General features: G+C 54.4%; 2 protein-coding genes across 8 annotated transcripts in view; one reads left to right on the top strand and one right to left on the bottom strand.

Annotated features, from left to right (window-relative positions):
- Positions 1-14,326, bottom strand: part of BRF1 (BRF1 RNA polymerase III transcription initiation factor subunit) — a 78,613-nt gene that overhangs the window by 33,256 nt on the left and 31,031 nt on the right. For all 7 annotated transcript variants that reach the window (XM_026447504.1, XM_026447506.1, XM_026447505.1 and 4 more), the window contains 2 exons: positions 7,528-7,559; positions 3,213-3,285 (listed from right to left, as the gene is read on the bottom strand). In XM_026447504.1, the coding sequence (XP_026303289.1) occupies positions 3,213-3,285; positions 7,528-7,559 (105 nt within the window). The remainder of the gene's footprint in view (positions 1-3,212; positions 3,286-7,527; positions 7,560-14,326) is intronic.
- On the top strand, positions 8-1,791 carry BTBD6 (BTB domain containing 6). The gene is made up of 2 exons (XM_026447511.1): positions 8-194; positions 358-1,791. Exons 1-2 carry the CDS (start codon positions 112-114, stop codon positions 1,388-1,390), a joined length of 1,116 nt encoding a protein of 371 aa, XP_026303296.1. The 5' UTR covers positions 8-111; the 3' UTR covers positions 1,391-1,791.

The raw sequence follows: 14,326 nt of genomic DNA, 5'->3' as shown, positions 1-14,326 counted from the left end.
GGCTCATGGCCGAAGTGCACTTTGTCACTTTGTCTTGGGGCCCCCTGGGGCGACCAGGACGGTGCCTGCCCACAGGTACGTCCTGGCTGTCGCAGCTCCGTCTTCTATGCCATGTTCTACGCGGACCTGGCGGAAGTCAAATCTGAAATTCACATTCCGGACGTGGAGCCCGCAGCCTTTCTGATCCTGTTAAAGTAAGTCCACTCTGTACTGGGGAAGGACGGGTGGGTCCATTCTAGGCGGCCTCCCGTGGCTTCTGATGGGGAGCACACAGGAGCTGATGGACTCCTCTCCCAGGCCCAGCCCCGCAATAGGTGCTTGGGAGCCAGCCCCTGACGCGGGCCTTGCCTCGCCTAGGTACATGTACAGTGATGAGATCGATCTGGAAGCTGACACGGTGCTGGCCACACTCTACGCTGCTAAGAAGTACATCGTCCCAGCATTGGCAAAAGCCTGTGTCAACTTTCTGGAGACAAGTTTGGAAGCCAAGAACGCCTGTGTCTTGCTGTCCCAGAGCCGGCTGTTTGAGGAGCCTGAGCTGACGCAGCGCTGCTGGGAGGTCATCGATGCACAGGCCGAGATGGCCCTACGGTCCGAAGGCTTCTGTGAGATAGACCGGCAGACGCTGGAGATCATTGTCACTCGGGAGGCCCTCAACACCAAGGAGGCAGTGGTCTTCGAGGCCGTCCTGAACTGGGCCGAGGCAGAGTGCAAGAGGCAGGGGCTGCCAGTCACCCCACGAAACAAGAGGCATGTTTTGGGGCGAGCCCTCTATCTGGTCCGAATTCCAACCATGACCCTAGAGGAGTTTGCCAACGGCGCTGCCCAGTCAGACATCCTGACTCTGGAGGAGACCCACAGCATCTTCCTGTGGTACACGGCCACCAACAAGCCCCGCCTGGACTTCCCCCTGACCAAGAGGAAGGGCCTCGCCCCGCAGAGGTGCCACCGATTCCAGTCTTCTGCCTACCGCAGCAACCAGTGGCGGTACCGCGGGCGCTGTGACAGCATCCAGTTTGCAGTGGACAGAAGGGTATTTATTGCAGGGCTGGGCCTGTATGGGTCCAGCTCTGGAAAGGCTGAGTACAGCGTGAAGATTGAGCTCAAGCGGCTCGGAGTGGTTCTGGCTCAGAACCTGACCAAGTTCATGTCAGACGGATCCAGTAACACCTTCCCGGTCTGGTTTGAACACCCGGTCCAGGTTGAACAAGACACCTTCTACACGGCCAGTGCCGTCCTGGATGGCAGCGAACTCAGCTACTTTGGGCAGGAGGGGATGACAGAGGTGCAGTGCGGAAAGGTGGCCTTCCAGTTCCAGTGCTCCTCGGACAGCACCAACGGGACTGGGGTTCAGGGTGGGCAGATCCCCGAGCTCATCTTCTACGCCTGAGCTGTCCGGGAGGCTGCAGCAGATGGGCAAGTGAGTGGAGCGGAAGTCAATGTACTAACTGCTCTTAAGCTTGTCTCTCTCTGACATGTAGTCAGCTGAAACTTGATTGTGTAAAGTAGAGGCCTTTTCCACACAGCCAGAGCCCGGGGATTGGAGTCGTAGGCATCTCTGGTACACTGGGGTGCACGCCTCAGGTGGAGGAAGATTTAGGGCACAAGACAGGCCCCAGATCCCCTCCCAGTGGCACCCACACCACCTGCTTTGAGGGGTTGGATGTTCCTGCCACCTCTTGGATTCTAAGTGGTTCCAAGCTTAACTTGAGACCTTCCCTTCAAATCTAAAATCGGCAAAAAGTCACTTAAAATAGTGGACTTCTGTAATAAAGGTTGCCTAAAATAACACCTGCGTGTCAGTAAATGACTACAGGAGTTGTACAGTGGGGTATTCTCTTTCTCATGCAACAGAACAGCTCCCATCCCAAGGAGAAAAGCTGTCATGCTGAACATGCTACGTGGTCTGGAACAAACTGCACCCCAGTAAAGCCGATCCGTCCCCTGGCTGGCTTCTGGGCCACCCTGGGAAACACCAGGTGCCTGGTTGTCTCTATGTCGTAATGCATTACTAGCACCTCAGAGTCCTACCCTATGAACGGACTGTGGGGGGAGCATTCTGCTGGGCCCAGCGTTCTGGATCCCTGGGGACACAGTGTCACTAGCTGTGACACTGCTGCGGGACAGCCTGTTGCAGGAGTGAACTATAGGGTGTAGCAAGCTCTCCCACCCCTTGCCTCTGTCCTCCCACTCTGCACACCCCGTAGACAGTTGCTTTCTGGAAAACCTGTACGACCCCTGAAAAAAGGGATGGCCCCTCTTGGCACCTGGGAGAGGGCATGGGCCAAGTGTAGAGCCCCAGCCAGTGTCCCTCTGCTGCTGCAGCCCACGCTGCTCAGTCCTGTTGGTGACCCAGCCCCACCTGGTGCTTCTCTACCCCAAGGACATATGCTCCTAGATGCAGACAAGCAAAATAAGAAAGTGGGCTCTAAGCAGGCTGTGGAAAGCAGTCATCTGCTTGGTAAAGAAAGGGTAGGTCAGAAACATCAGGCAGTGAGTGCTGTTCTGATCCTTTCCTTCTAGACTTTTCCACTAGGTTAGATTCTGCATGCATGAACACTGCTGCTGCCTTGAGGGGGAGACACGACTCACCCTACACCTAACATGTATCAGGAAAGGCATACAGGAGCTCCATAAACTCGCGCAACACTGGGCACTCAACACAGAACAAACGTGGCAGAAAAACCACAAAAGAGGGCTGTGGCTGGAAAGCACGTCCAGGAGCTGCCCCACTGTCCCCATCTGTCCAGAGGCACCTGGTGCTAGGTGTGTTCCTTAAACCTTGTCCACACAAGATGCTCCCAGCACACAGCGCTTCTGTTTCCCTCTGTCTACACCTTCCTGCACACCTGACAGGCACTGACAATGGGCCTTCTGGTTTTGCAGCAGAAAGAAAGCCCCAGGCCAGGTGCAGTCTCACGCCTGTAATCCCAGTGCTTTGGGAGGCCAAGGCAGGAGGATCGCTTGAGCCCAGGAGTTTGAGGCTGCAGTGAGCTATGAACATGCCACTGCACTGCAGCCTGGACAACAGCGAGACTGTCTTAGAAAATAAGGCCCCACATTGCTGAGCTCCTAGCAGCTTTAAGAGACATTTCTTACCTTGAGGGGTCCCGTACTTGGACAGGATTTCCCTCCACTGCTCAAAGGACATTTGGCATGCTGGTCCCTACAGCAGCCTGCTGGACACCCCAGCAGCCCACCCAGATGCCTACCTATGGCCGGCGCATTGATGCAGAGCTCTCTCGCCAAGAGAAGAAACGTCTTTCCCAGCACGTACACATTCACCTGAGGCGGAGAGAGCACAACCGGAAACAACATTGGTATTTAAGGAAATGTTTGCTTTTTTTCTCTTAAAATGCATCTATTGTTCAGTCTTTCAAGACTCCAATGGCCTGTGGAGCAGCCACCCTACACCCGATAGCCTGGCTGTCCTCCCTCGGCTGCTGGGGCTCCCAGGGCCCTGCCTTCTTCCTCTAGGCCGCTGCTTTAGGCCCCGCTGCTGTCTCGCCAATGATGGCATCTGCTTAGAAGAAAACCTGACTGCAAGGTCCCTCCCAGGGCATCATCACACGGTGCACACTGCATTTCATTCAGAACCGTGCACCCACGAACACAAAACCTGTCCTGTCCACATGTGCTCCCACCAGCCACCCTCCAGCCCAGATTCCGATGGGCCCAGGGGTCTTGGCCTCAGCCCCCTTGCTGGGATAGAGATCTGTGTCCCTCAGTGACTCCCCTGCCCCCCGCACTGTTCCCACCTTAGGTCCAAATCCACGCAGATCCTGTCACCCCTGCCTTGACCACCTCCCATCGCTCTCTTCCCTGCCATAGGGCAGTGGAGGTGAGGCCCAGACTGAGGGGCAACCCCGAGGGCTGGCAGTGATGGGGGCACTGCTGCTTGTCCTCAGCAAAACAAGGACTCCAGCCAGTGTGCAGACCCTGTGCACAGCCCTGCCATGGGCTGATACCCCTAAGGAGCCCGCTGGCTGGGGGAGGGTGCTGCTGAGCAGTGTCTGCTGGCAGGTGTGGGTGAGGTGCAGAGCGGGAAAATCCTGGTCCCTGCGGGAGCCTGCGAGAGTCCTGCCCACTCTTGGCTGTCTTCATCCCAGGCTTGCCCCTGGGACCCCCGGGCCTCACAGGCTTGGCTAGTCTGGCCCTCTGCCACTAGCCTCCCCTGAAGAATTCCCTCGCCTGACCGAGCCCGGCTTGTGGGCCCTTAGACAAGTCCCCTTGTCCTGGCACGCCAGTGGCACTTCCAGGTGCTTGCTGACTCTGGGGTAGTCTCTGGGAGACCTAAGGGACCGAACACAAAGGAGCCTGTCTGTACTAGAGGCAGGAGCCAGAGGCAGCGCTTGTGGGGGACACCTCTGATCAGGGACCCTGCCCCCACAGCAGCTCCTCCCTGGTCACCTTCCACCCCAGTGGGGCACAGCTTCCATCTTCTCCATTACATCCCTGAGAGCTCCATCACAAGGGCTCGTGGCTCACAAAGTGCGCCTTCTGAAGGAATTTCTCCTCCTCACAGGTTCTGGGGGTTCCAGGGATCCCTGGGGTCTGCTCACCAAACTGTGGGGTGTGTGAGCACATGTAGTGTGTGTGTGCATCCGCATGTGGTATGCAGACGTGCATGTGTGCATACATGCATACAGTGTGTCTAGGTGTGACTCATGCATGTCACGTGTGAGTGCCCCAGCCCCTGTGCTGGGTCCCCGCCAAGCCCCTGCAACTTGACCATCCTGATCCCACATCTCTCTTGAAGCCACAGCAGAACCAGATCTGCTGCTGGCCTCTGCCTGCCCGCCTCAAACTCCACACCCTCAACCTCGTGTCCCAGACACACAGGGATCCATGAGACCTGAACGCTGCAAGTGAGGAATCTCCTAAGGGAATTTTTAAATGGAAGCATTTAAAAAGCCATTTACATTTAAAATGCCATGTGTGCAAAACGCATGCAGATTTTTTGTTTTTGTGTGTTTGTTTTTGAGACAGAGTCTCACTCTATCGCCCAGGTTGGAGTGCAGTGGCGCGATCTTGGCTCACTGCAAGCTCTGCCTCCCGGGTTCACGCCATTACTCCTGCCTCAGCCTCCTGAGTAGTTAGGACTACAGGCGCCCACCCCCACGCCCAGCTAATTTTTTTTTGTATTTTTAGCAGAGATGGAGTTTCACCATGTTCGCCAGGATGGTCTCGATCTCCTGACCTCGTGATCCACCCACCTCAGCCTCCCAAAGTGCTGGGATTACAGGCGTGAGCCAACGCGCCTGGCTGCAGTTTTTTGTTTGTTTTCTTGAGATGGAGTTTTGCTCTTGTTGCCCAGGCTAGAGTGCAATGGCGCAATCTCGACTCACTGCAACCTCCACCTCCAGGGTTCAAGTCATTCTCCTGTCTCAGCCTCCTGAGTAGCTGGGATTATAGGCATCCGCCATGATGCCCAGCTAATTTTTGTATTTTCAGTAGAGACGGGGGTTTCACCATGTTGGCCAGGCTGGTCTTGAACTCCTGACCTCAGGTGATCTGCCTGCCTCAGCCTCCCAAAGTGCTGGGATTACAGGTATGAGCCACCGTGCCCAGCCTAAACATATGCAGTTCTTTACAGAGTTGCTAACATGTATGAGGACCGTGTATTGGAAATCCTCCTGCTAACAGTCTTAACAGTGGCTGCTCCCTGAGGGCAGAGGTCAGGGTGCAGCATGGCCAGCTGCCCCCCTAACTCTCTTCCTGGGCAGCAGGTGGATTCTGCCTGCAGACTGCCCTCATGGGTGTCTGAGGAGCTGTACGCCTAGGCCAGTGAGCAACCTGGGTCTGCCCTAAGGCAGGGATTAAGAGGGAGACTCCATGAGTTCTCCATGGGACCATCTGAGTCCCCAGGAGCCTGACCACTTCCGGAGCAGCTGCCCTGGCCCTGGCGCTCACACGCATCTTCCCTGGGAAGTCGTGGGGTTGGAAATGGGGTCATGCGGTTTTGCCCTGAACCGAGCACAGAGCATCTGAAATGTGGATTTGCTGGATTATCACAATTCCAGCAGAGTATTTTTAGCTTGACCACAAAATATTTCAGCAGTAGCTTCTGAGTTGCCATTTATAAAGACAGCTGGGAGGACAAGGACCCCAGGTGTCACCTGACACAGGCAGAAGCCTAACTGTGGGCTGCTGTCAAGGGCGGCAAGCCCCCGAGGACCAGAGGTGGCAGCACAGCCTGTGGGTACCTAGAACCCCTGTGGGCACCTGGATCTGGACACAGCTCCCTTCGGGGAGTGAAATCTACATGAATTCTGCACTGTGGTCACAACTGTTTTCAATGGTATTTCTCTTTTTGAGTCCTCAGCAGCATGGTCACCAAGGACCTGTGGTGCAGCCCCCCGCACTGCCCCTGCAGAGCCTCGGTGCCCCCACCCTGTGCCCTGTCTGCACAGGGGTCCCTGGGGTTGGTCTTTCTCCTCTGTCACTTTGTTCAGTCATGTGGAAAGAGAGATGTAGGCCGGGCGCGGTGGCTCAAGCCTGTAATCCCAGCACTTTGGGAGGCCGAGATGGGCGGATCACGAGGTCAGGAGATCGAGACCATCCTGGCTAACACAGTGAAACCCCGTCTCTACTAAAAAAATACAAAAAACTAGCCGGGGGAGGTGGCGGGCACCTGTAGTCCCAGCCACTCGGGAGGCTGAGGCAGGAGAATGGCGTGAACCCGGGAGGCGGAGCTTGTGGTGAGCTGAGATCCGGCCACTGCACTCCAGCCTGGGCGACAGAGCGAGACTCTGTCTCAAAAAAAAAAAAAAAAAAAGGAGAGATGTAACTGAAAATGCTTTCTGTGGTGCCCGGAGAGTGAGTGTCTCCAAATACAGTGTAATACAAGATTTTTCTACAATTTAAAATGCATGCAAGAGGCCAGGTATGGTTGTTCATGCCTGTGATCCCAGCACTTAGGGAGGCCTTGGTGGGAGGATTGTTTGAGCTCAGGAGTTCAAGATCAGCCTAGGCAATATGGCAAGACCCCGTCTCTACTAAAAATACAAAATAGTCAGGCATGGTGGCAGGCACCTGTGGTCCCAGCTACTTGGGAGGCTGAGGTCGGAGGATCGCTTGAGCCCGGGAGGCAGAGGTTGCACAGTAAGCTGAGATCACGCCACTGCACTCCAGCCTGGGTGACAGAGCAAGACTCCATCTCATCAATACATAAATAAATAAAATGCAAGGTCAAAAGAAATAATCTCCTATACCAAACTAGGTACTCACAAAAAATTTTTTTAATTAAAAATAATCTCCTTTGTGTAGGACAAAAGTTCACGGTTCACCCAGGCCTAGCTAACACCCAACCATGCCCAGCACTGGCAGCTGCCCTCCTGCCATGGAGACCCACAATCCCACAAGTCTTGGACTGTGACCCCCAAGTGATGAAGGCCCCTCATCCTACAGACCAAAACTTCCCGTCCAGGCAGGCAGCACAGACCGGCCACTGAGATGCCTGGAGGCACCTGGTGTACCCCGGTCACAACCCCAGGTGGGGAGAGATGCAGGACAGAGGTTGTCTACCTGAAGCAGGTCACTGAGGTCCAGGAGCATGTCTGCAGTAGGAGTCAAGGATGCTGTTGAGCGGCTGGCAAGCTCAGGTTACCCGCCCACCTTCCAATGGGCAGGACCGCAGGACTGCACCCCCAGGGAGCTGGAGTCGCCCCTCCAAATATAAGCTCCACCTCTGATCAGAAAGGACAGGTGGGATGGAAGCCAGGCGCTGCGTCAGGCTCACCAGAGCCTCCCAGCCCCAGGCACAAGTGAGACTTCTGTGAACCCAGTACCAGGACAAGGGACTGCAAGGAATGTGGAGCCGGTTCGGGGGAACCACAAACGGTGGGGACTTCCGTCTGATCCTGGAGAGAGCCTGCACCCCCACACACCCGCCTGCCCAGTCAGGTGCCCACCGTACGGTGGGTCTGCTGCCCACACACAGCACAGATGACACAGTGGCACTAGTGCTCCATCCCAAGGGCACTTCCTGAGCACCCACCGGGCACCAGGCAGGCAGTCCTCCCGGAGACAGAAACACAGACCTGGGGCTCCCTGGTGAATAGTGAGCCTGCAGGCACCACCAGGGGCTGTGCTCGAGAGGCAGGTGTGGGGACCCCGCACCGGACCTGTCCTCGCTCAGATGCACAAACAGGACCAAGAATGTGTCTTAAGTGATTCAAACTCAGATGGATACGTAAGTTATCAAACACAAGTCACTGGTTAATACAACCTGCCAGACAGCTGGAGTGCACATCACTCATGGGCCCACTGTAACTTCGAGAAGTCACTAAGGACACCTCCTGCAGCTGGATCAGGAGTCCAGAGCAGGTGTCCAAAGGAAGATCCCTGGGACCAGAGCAGCAAAGCCCCACCGTGCAAGAACCTGGCAAGCAGTTGGACGGTGAGGACACCAGCACACTCGTCCACGCCCTCGGCTGGAGGCCCCTGACCTCTCTTGCAACTCCATGCAGAAGAGCAAGGCCTCCCACCCTAAGAAGGCGCCAGGGCTGGGCACAGGGGCATTCAAACACAGAGGAGAACCCCCAGGACGGCTGGGACGTGAGCACTGAGGCCTGTGAACAAAGGTGCATCTGAAGGCAAGCAGTCCCAGAGGGCTGTGACGATGGGCAGGACAGACCGCAGCACAGCCAACAGATTCGAGAGAGGCACTAAGAGAAGACTGGCGGTCGGGGTGGGGACAGTGACATCAAAGGAAACCAAAGGAAGGCAGTAAGAACTACCTGGGGAAACACCCGTGACAGCCAACACACACGAACAGGAAAAACCAACGAGGCCAGAAGGCTACATCGTGTGTGTGACTCCAAGCATGTACCTTCTGGAAAAAGCAAAACTATGGAGATTAGGTCAGTGGCCACCAAGGGCTGGGGAAAGGGAGGGTGGGTGGCTGGAGTGGAGGGTTCCAGGACACTGCAGCTCTGCATCATACCGCACTGGTGGGTTCACGTATTGCATACTTGTGAAAACCCATAGAAGGCATAGCGCCAAGAGTGAACCTCAATGTGAACTGTGGACTTTTGTTACCAACAGCTTGGCAAGACGGGCTCATCAAGCGTAACAAGTGGACCAGTTAACACAAGATGTTAATAACGTAGGGAAATCGGGGACTAAATGCAGTGTATGGGAACTCTGTGCCGTCTACACAATTTTTCTTTAAGACTGCTCTAAGAAATGAACTCTATTGGGCCGGGTGCAGTGGCTCACACCTGTAATCCCAGCACTCTGGGAGGCCGAGGCGGGCGGATCATGAGGTCAGGAGATGGAGACCATCCTAGCTAACATGGTGAAACCTTGTCTCCATTAAAAATACAAAAAAAATTAGCCGGGCGTGGTGGCAGGCGCCTGTAGTCCCAGCTACTTGGGAGGCTGAGGCAGGAAAATGGCATGAACCCAGAAGGCGGAGCTTGCAGTGAGCCAAGATCACACCACTGCACTCCAGCCTGGGCGACAGAGCTAGACTCTGTCTCAAAAAAAAAAAAAAAAAAAATGAACTGTATTTAAGGCCAGGCGCTGTGGTTCACGCCTGTAATCCCAACACTTTGGGAGGCCGAGGTGGGAGGATCACCCGAGGTCAGGAGTTTGAGACCAGCCTGGCCAACATGGTGAAACCTCGTCTCCACTAAAAATACAAAAATTACCCAGGCGTGGTGGCGCATGCCTGTAATCCCAGCTGCTCGGGAGGCTGAGGTGGGAGAACTGCTTGAACCCAGGAAGCAGAGGTTGCAGTAAGCCAATAGTGCACCACTGCACTCCAGCCTGGGCAATAGAGCAAGATTCCGTCTCAAAAAAAAAAAAAAAGAAAAGAAAAAAGAAATGAACTGTATTTAAATAAGAAGAAGAATAAAGGCCAAAATAAAAAAAAAAAGAAGACAAAACTATTCAACAGAAGCTTCATGAAGACAAAAAAAAAAGCCAACAAGCACATGAAAAAGAACTCAACCGCATTAATCATCAGAAATGTAAACAAAACTGTGGCACTGCCACGAGCCCATGAAGTCACTGAATGCCAGGAGGATGTGGAGCAAGCATAGCTCACCCATGCTGTTGATGGAAGGGTGAAGTGGTACAACCACCTTGGGAAAAGGCCTGGAAGTTTCTTATACAACTAAACACACACCTCTGACCTACCTATTCCACTCCTAGGTATTTACCCAAGAGAAATAAAAACACATGTCAGTCAGGTGCAGTGGCTCACACCATAATCCCAGCACTTTAGGAGGCTGAGGCCAGTAGATCACCTGAGCCCAGGAGTTCAAGACCAGCCTGGGCAACACAGTGAGACCCTGTCTCTACAAAAAAATCCAAAAATTAGCCGGGTATGGTGACAAACACTTGCTATCCCAGTTACTCAGGAGGCTGAGGCAGGAGGACTGCTTGCACCCAAGAGGTCGAGGTTGCAGTGAAATGTGATTGTACCACTGCAACTCAGCCTGGGCCACAGAGACTCTGTCCCTAAAAATAAAAAGAAGTATGTCCACAAAAAGACTTGTAGAAGAATGTTCGTAGCAGCTTCATTCAGAACAGCCAAAAACAGGGAGCAGTCCAGGTGTCCATTAATACAAGAATACTCTGACTTGTATTCACACAGCAATACCACTCCGCATACAAAACACCACGGGTGCCTCTCGAAACCATGTCTGCCGGACACAGGGCTCACGCCTGCAATCCCAGCACCTTGGGAGGTCAAGGGAGGCAGTTGCTTGAGGCCAGGAATCTGAGACCAGCCTGGCTTACATAGCAAAATCCTGTCTCTACTAAAAATACAAAAGATTAGCCGGACGTGGTGGTGTGCCCCTGTAGTCCCAACTACTTGGGAGGCTAAGGCATGAGAATCGCTTGGACCCAGGAGACAGAGGTTGCAGTGAGCTGAGATGGAACCACTGCACTCCAGCCTGGGCAACAGAGCTACGTTCTGTCACCAAAAAAAAAAGCATGTGAAGTGACAGGTGCGCAGATCATATGATTCCATTTACAGGGCATTCTAGAACAGGCACAACTGGTCTGTAGTGGAAGGAAATTGAAACAGCGGCTGCCTCTTGCGGGTCTGGGACTGTTGGAAGGGGCATGAGGCCTGTCCACAGAGCCCCGCTCTGGGCTGACAGGTGACTGTTTGTCAGAACTCTCCAGATGGAGCAATTAGAGCCTGCGCATCTCACTTTATGCCAACTTTACCTTCAAAGGAGAAAAAGACCCAGGAACGATGCTCACCCCTACTCAGCCGATGGGCTGCCTGCTGAAGGGCTGTGTGCAGTACACAGACGTCTGCAACTTGCCTTGAAACGTGCCAAAAAATAAGACGGTGAGGGCAGCATAGCTTTGGGGAGCGGAACACAGGTGTGAGCGAGGTACTCCACAATTCACTTCAACTTTGCAGGTGTTTGAATTTTTTTTTTTTTTTTTGAGACGAAGTCTTGCCCTGTAGCCCAGGCTGGAGAGCAATGGTGCGATCTTGGATCACTGCAACCTCTGCCTACGGTTCAAGCAGGTTCAAGAAATTCTCCTGCCTCGGCCTCCCAAGTAGCTGGGACTACAGGTGTGCACCACCACGCCTGGCTAATATTTTTTGTATTTTTAGTAGAGACAGGGTTTCACCATGTTGGCCGAGCTGGTCTCAAACTCTTGACCTCAGGTGATCTCTCCACCTCGGCCTCCCAAAGCGCTAGGATTACAGACATTAAGCCACTAAGCTCAGCAGAAAATTTTCTTAATAAAACAATGGGATAAGTGTGTACATTTTAAAAGGAGCTTCGAATTAAACATTTAACGAGGTTAAAATGACTGCTTTCCCTGAAACGAAAATCACCCGGCACTTGATCCGCATTCACCTGGCTCTATCAGGAGCTTCCAGGGAAGCTTCCAGATGACGGAAGCTCAATTACGTGCTTCCCTTACGAGGACATCACATTCTCTCTGGCCAATCCTGGGAGGGCCCATTAATGCCTTTGGGGCCCAACCCACAGGTCCCCCAGCTAATGAGCTCCTGGGGCTCTGGAGGCTCTCCTGTGTCCAGCACGGCCAGGACCTGTGTCCTCCCAGCAGCCCCTCCCTTTTGCTGGGCGGCTGCTTCTGCCTGTCTGGGAATTACAAAAGAAGTCTGCAGAGAAGAGGTCCTGCCTGGGGCCCCCAGGGTGCGAGAGCCTGGATTCTGCCAGCTGGGGCCTCTTTTCACCTCCCTTTGGGCCCCTGCCACGCTGTGCCGGGTAGTCTTCTGCTCAGTGCAGCCGAGTGCCAGTCAAAGGAGAGATGCGCGAGCACAACAGAGGGCAGGTGACACAACGCCCTCAAAGGGCGCCAGCCATTTCTGAGTGCGGTAGAGGCCCACGCGAGACTCCCATCAGCAGATGACAAGGCCGGAAACGGTCCAGTCATGACGGTGCAGCCCTGCACCCCACTGCTGTGCCATCAAACGGCCCCGGGTCCAGGAACCAACCAGGCTTCCCCACCACAGCTGTGGACAACACAGCAAGGAGCCGCTCCACCGTGAAGAGGATGGGGAAAGCGAAGCCGCCCACCCCGGCTGGCTGCACGAGGCTTGCAGGGGAAAAAAATGCAGACGGGTCCTGACTCAGACAGACACATTTTCCTTAAGTGGAAAAGTTTACAGAGATTTAAATCAGGCAGAACTGAAATTTAAAAGAACAAGAAATTTCTCTCCACAGCCTCACATACAAATGCTTTTACTGGATACCCAAGGAGAGAAACAAGGGAAACGGCTCTCGTATATACAGCCCCACAGAAAGGGCTGTGTCCACAACAGTCAGCAGCGGAGGGGCCAGCGGGGGCCCCACCCTGAGTGGACACCACCATTCCCGGCCCCATGGGACTGGAGAGGGGAACTGAGGTGCCCACACGGCATGAGGACCAAGGAGCGAAACCCACACCAGTGTCTCAGCTCAGGCCTCCTTCCAATTCATGCCAATTCTAATGAGCTGTCATAGTCTGGCAGTGCCAGGCCAGGATTGCCTGAGGACAGAAGTTCAAGACCAGCCTGGACAACACAGCAAGACCCCATCTCTATTTTTTAAAAAATGTGGCTGGGCACGGTGGATCACGCCTGCAATCCCAGCACTTTGGGAGGCCAAGGTGGGCAAATCACAACGTCAGGAGTCCGAGACCAGCCTGGCCAATATGGTGAAACCCCATCTCTACTAAAAATACAGAAGTTAGCCGGACGTGGTGGCGTGCGCCTATCATCCCAGCTACTTAGGAGACTGAGCAGGAGAATCACTTGAACTGGCGAGATGGAGGATGCAGTGAGCCAAGATCGCGCCACCGCACTCCAGCCTGGGCGACAGAGCGAGACTCCGTCTCAAAAAAAAAAAAAACAAAGGCCAGGCCTGGTGGCTCACGCCTGTAAACCCAGCACTTTGGGAGGCCGAGACGGGCAGATCACGAGGTCAGGAGATCAAGACCATCCTGGCTAACACGGTGAAACCCCGTCTCTACTAAAAATACAAAAAATTACCCGGGCGAGGTGGCGGATGCCTGTAGTCCCAGATACTCGGGAGGCTGAGGCAGGAGAATGGCAGGAACCTGGGGGGGTGGAGCTTGCAGCAAGCTGAGATCGCGCCACCGCACTCCAGCCTGGGCAACAGAGCGAGAATCCGTCTCAAAAAAAAAAAAAAAAAAAAGTCGGAGCCTAGTGCTCACAGTCTCTCTTGGCAAGGGAAAATAAGAGTTTAGAATTCAGGGGCTTCTGAGCCAGCCAGACGCGAGGGGCCAAGCTGCCAAGAGAAAAGGAAGCAACTTCAACGAGCGAGCAGGGCACAGTGCACTCAAGTCCCTTCACGGCAGCTGCCGCCCCGGGAGCCACAGGCACCAGGCTGAGGCCCACCAAGCCCAGAAGTCAGCTCTGAAAGACAAAAGCGCTGAGCAGGAAGTTCTGCAGTCCCGAGGTGCCAGGAAGGAATACCTGGGTCCTGCCACATCCTTCAGTCGGGAACCAAGACGGACCAGCAGCAGCTGGATCAGAGTGAGCTACCTGCGTGCTCTCTACTTGCTCAAGAAAAGTTAAATTCCCAGTGGGGCGCGGTGGCTCACGCCTGTAATCCCAGCACTTTGGGAGGCTGAGGCGGGCAGATCACGAGATCAGGAGATAGAGACCATCCTGGCTAACACGGTGAAACCCCATCTCTACTAAAAATACAAAAAAAAATTAGCTGGCGTGGTGGTGGGTGCCTGTAGTCCCAGCTACTTGGGAGGCTGAGGTGGGAGATAGGTGTGAACCCAGGAGACGGAGGTTGTAGTGAGCCGAGATCGCGCCACTGCACTCCAGCCTGAGTAACAGAGCGAGACTCCATCTCAAAAA

Source organism: Piliocolobus tephrosceles, chromosome 6, assembly GCF_002776525.5.
Source record: "Piliocolobus tephrosceles isolate RC106 chromosome 6, ASM277652v3, whole genome shotgun sequence".
Taxonomy (NCBI): Eukaryota; Metazoa; Chordata; class Mammalia; order Primates; family Cercopithecidae; genus Piliocolobus; species Piliocolobus tephrosceles.
This window is presented reverse-complemented; position numbering and strand designations above follow the sequence as displayed.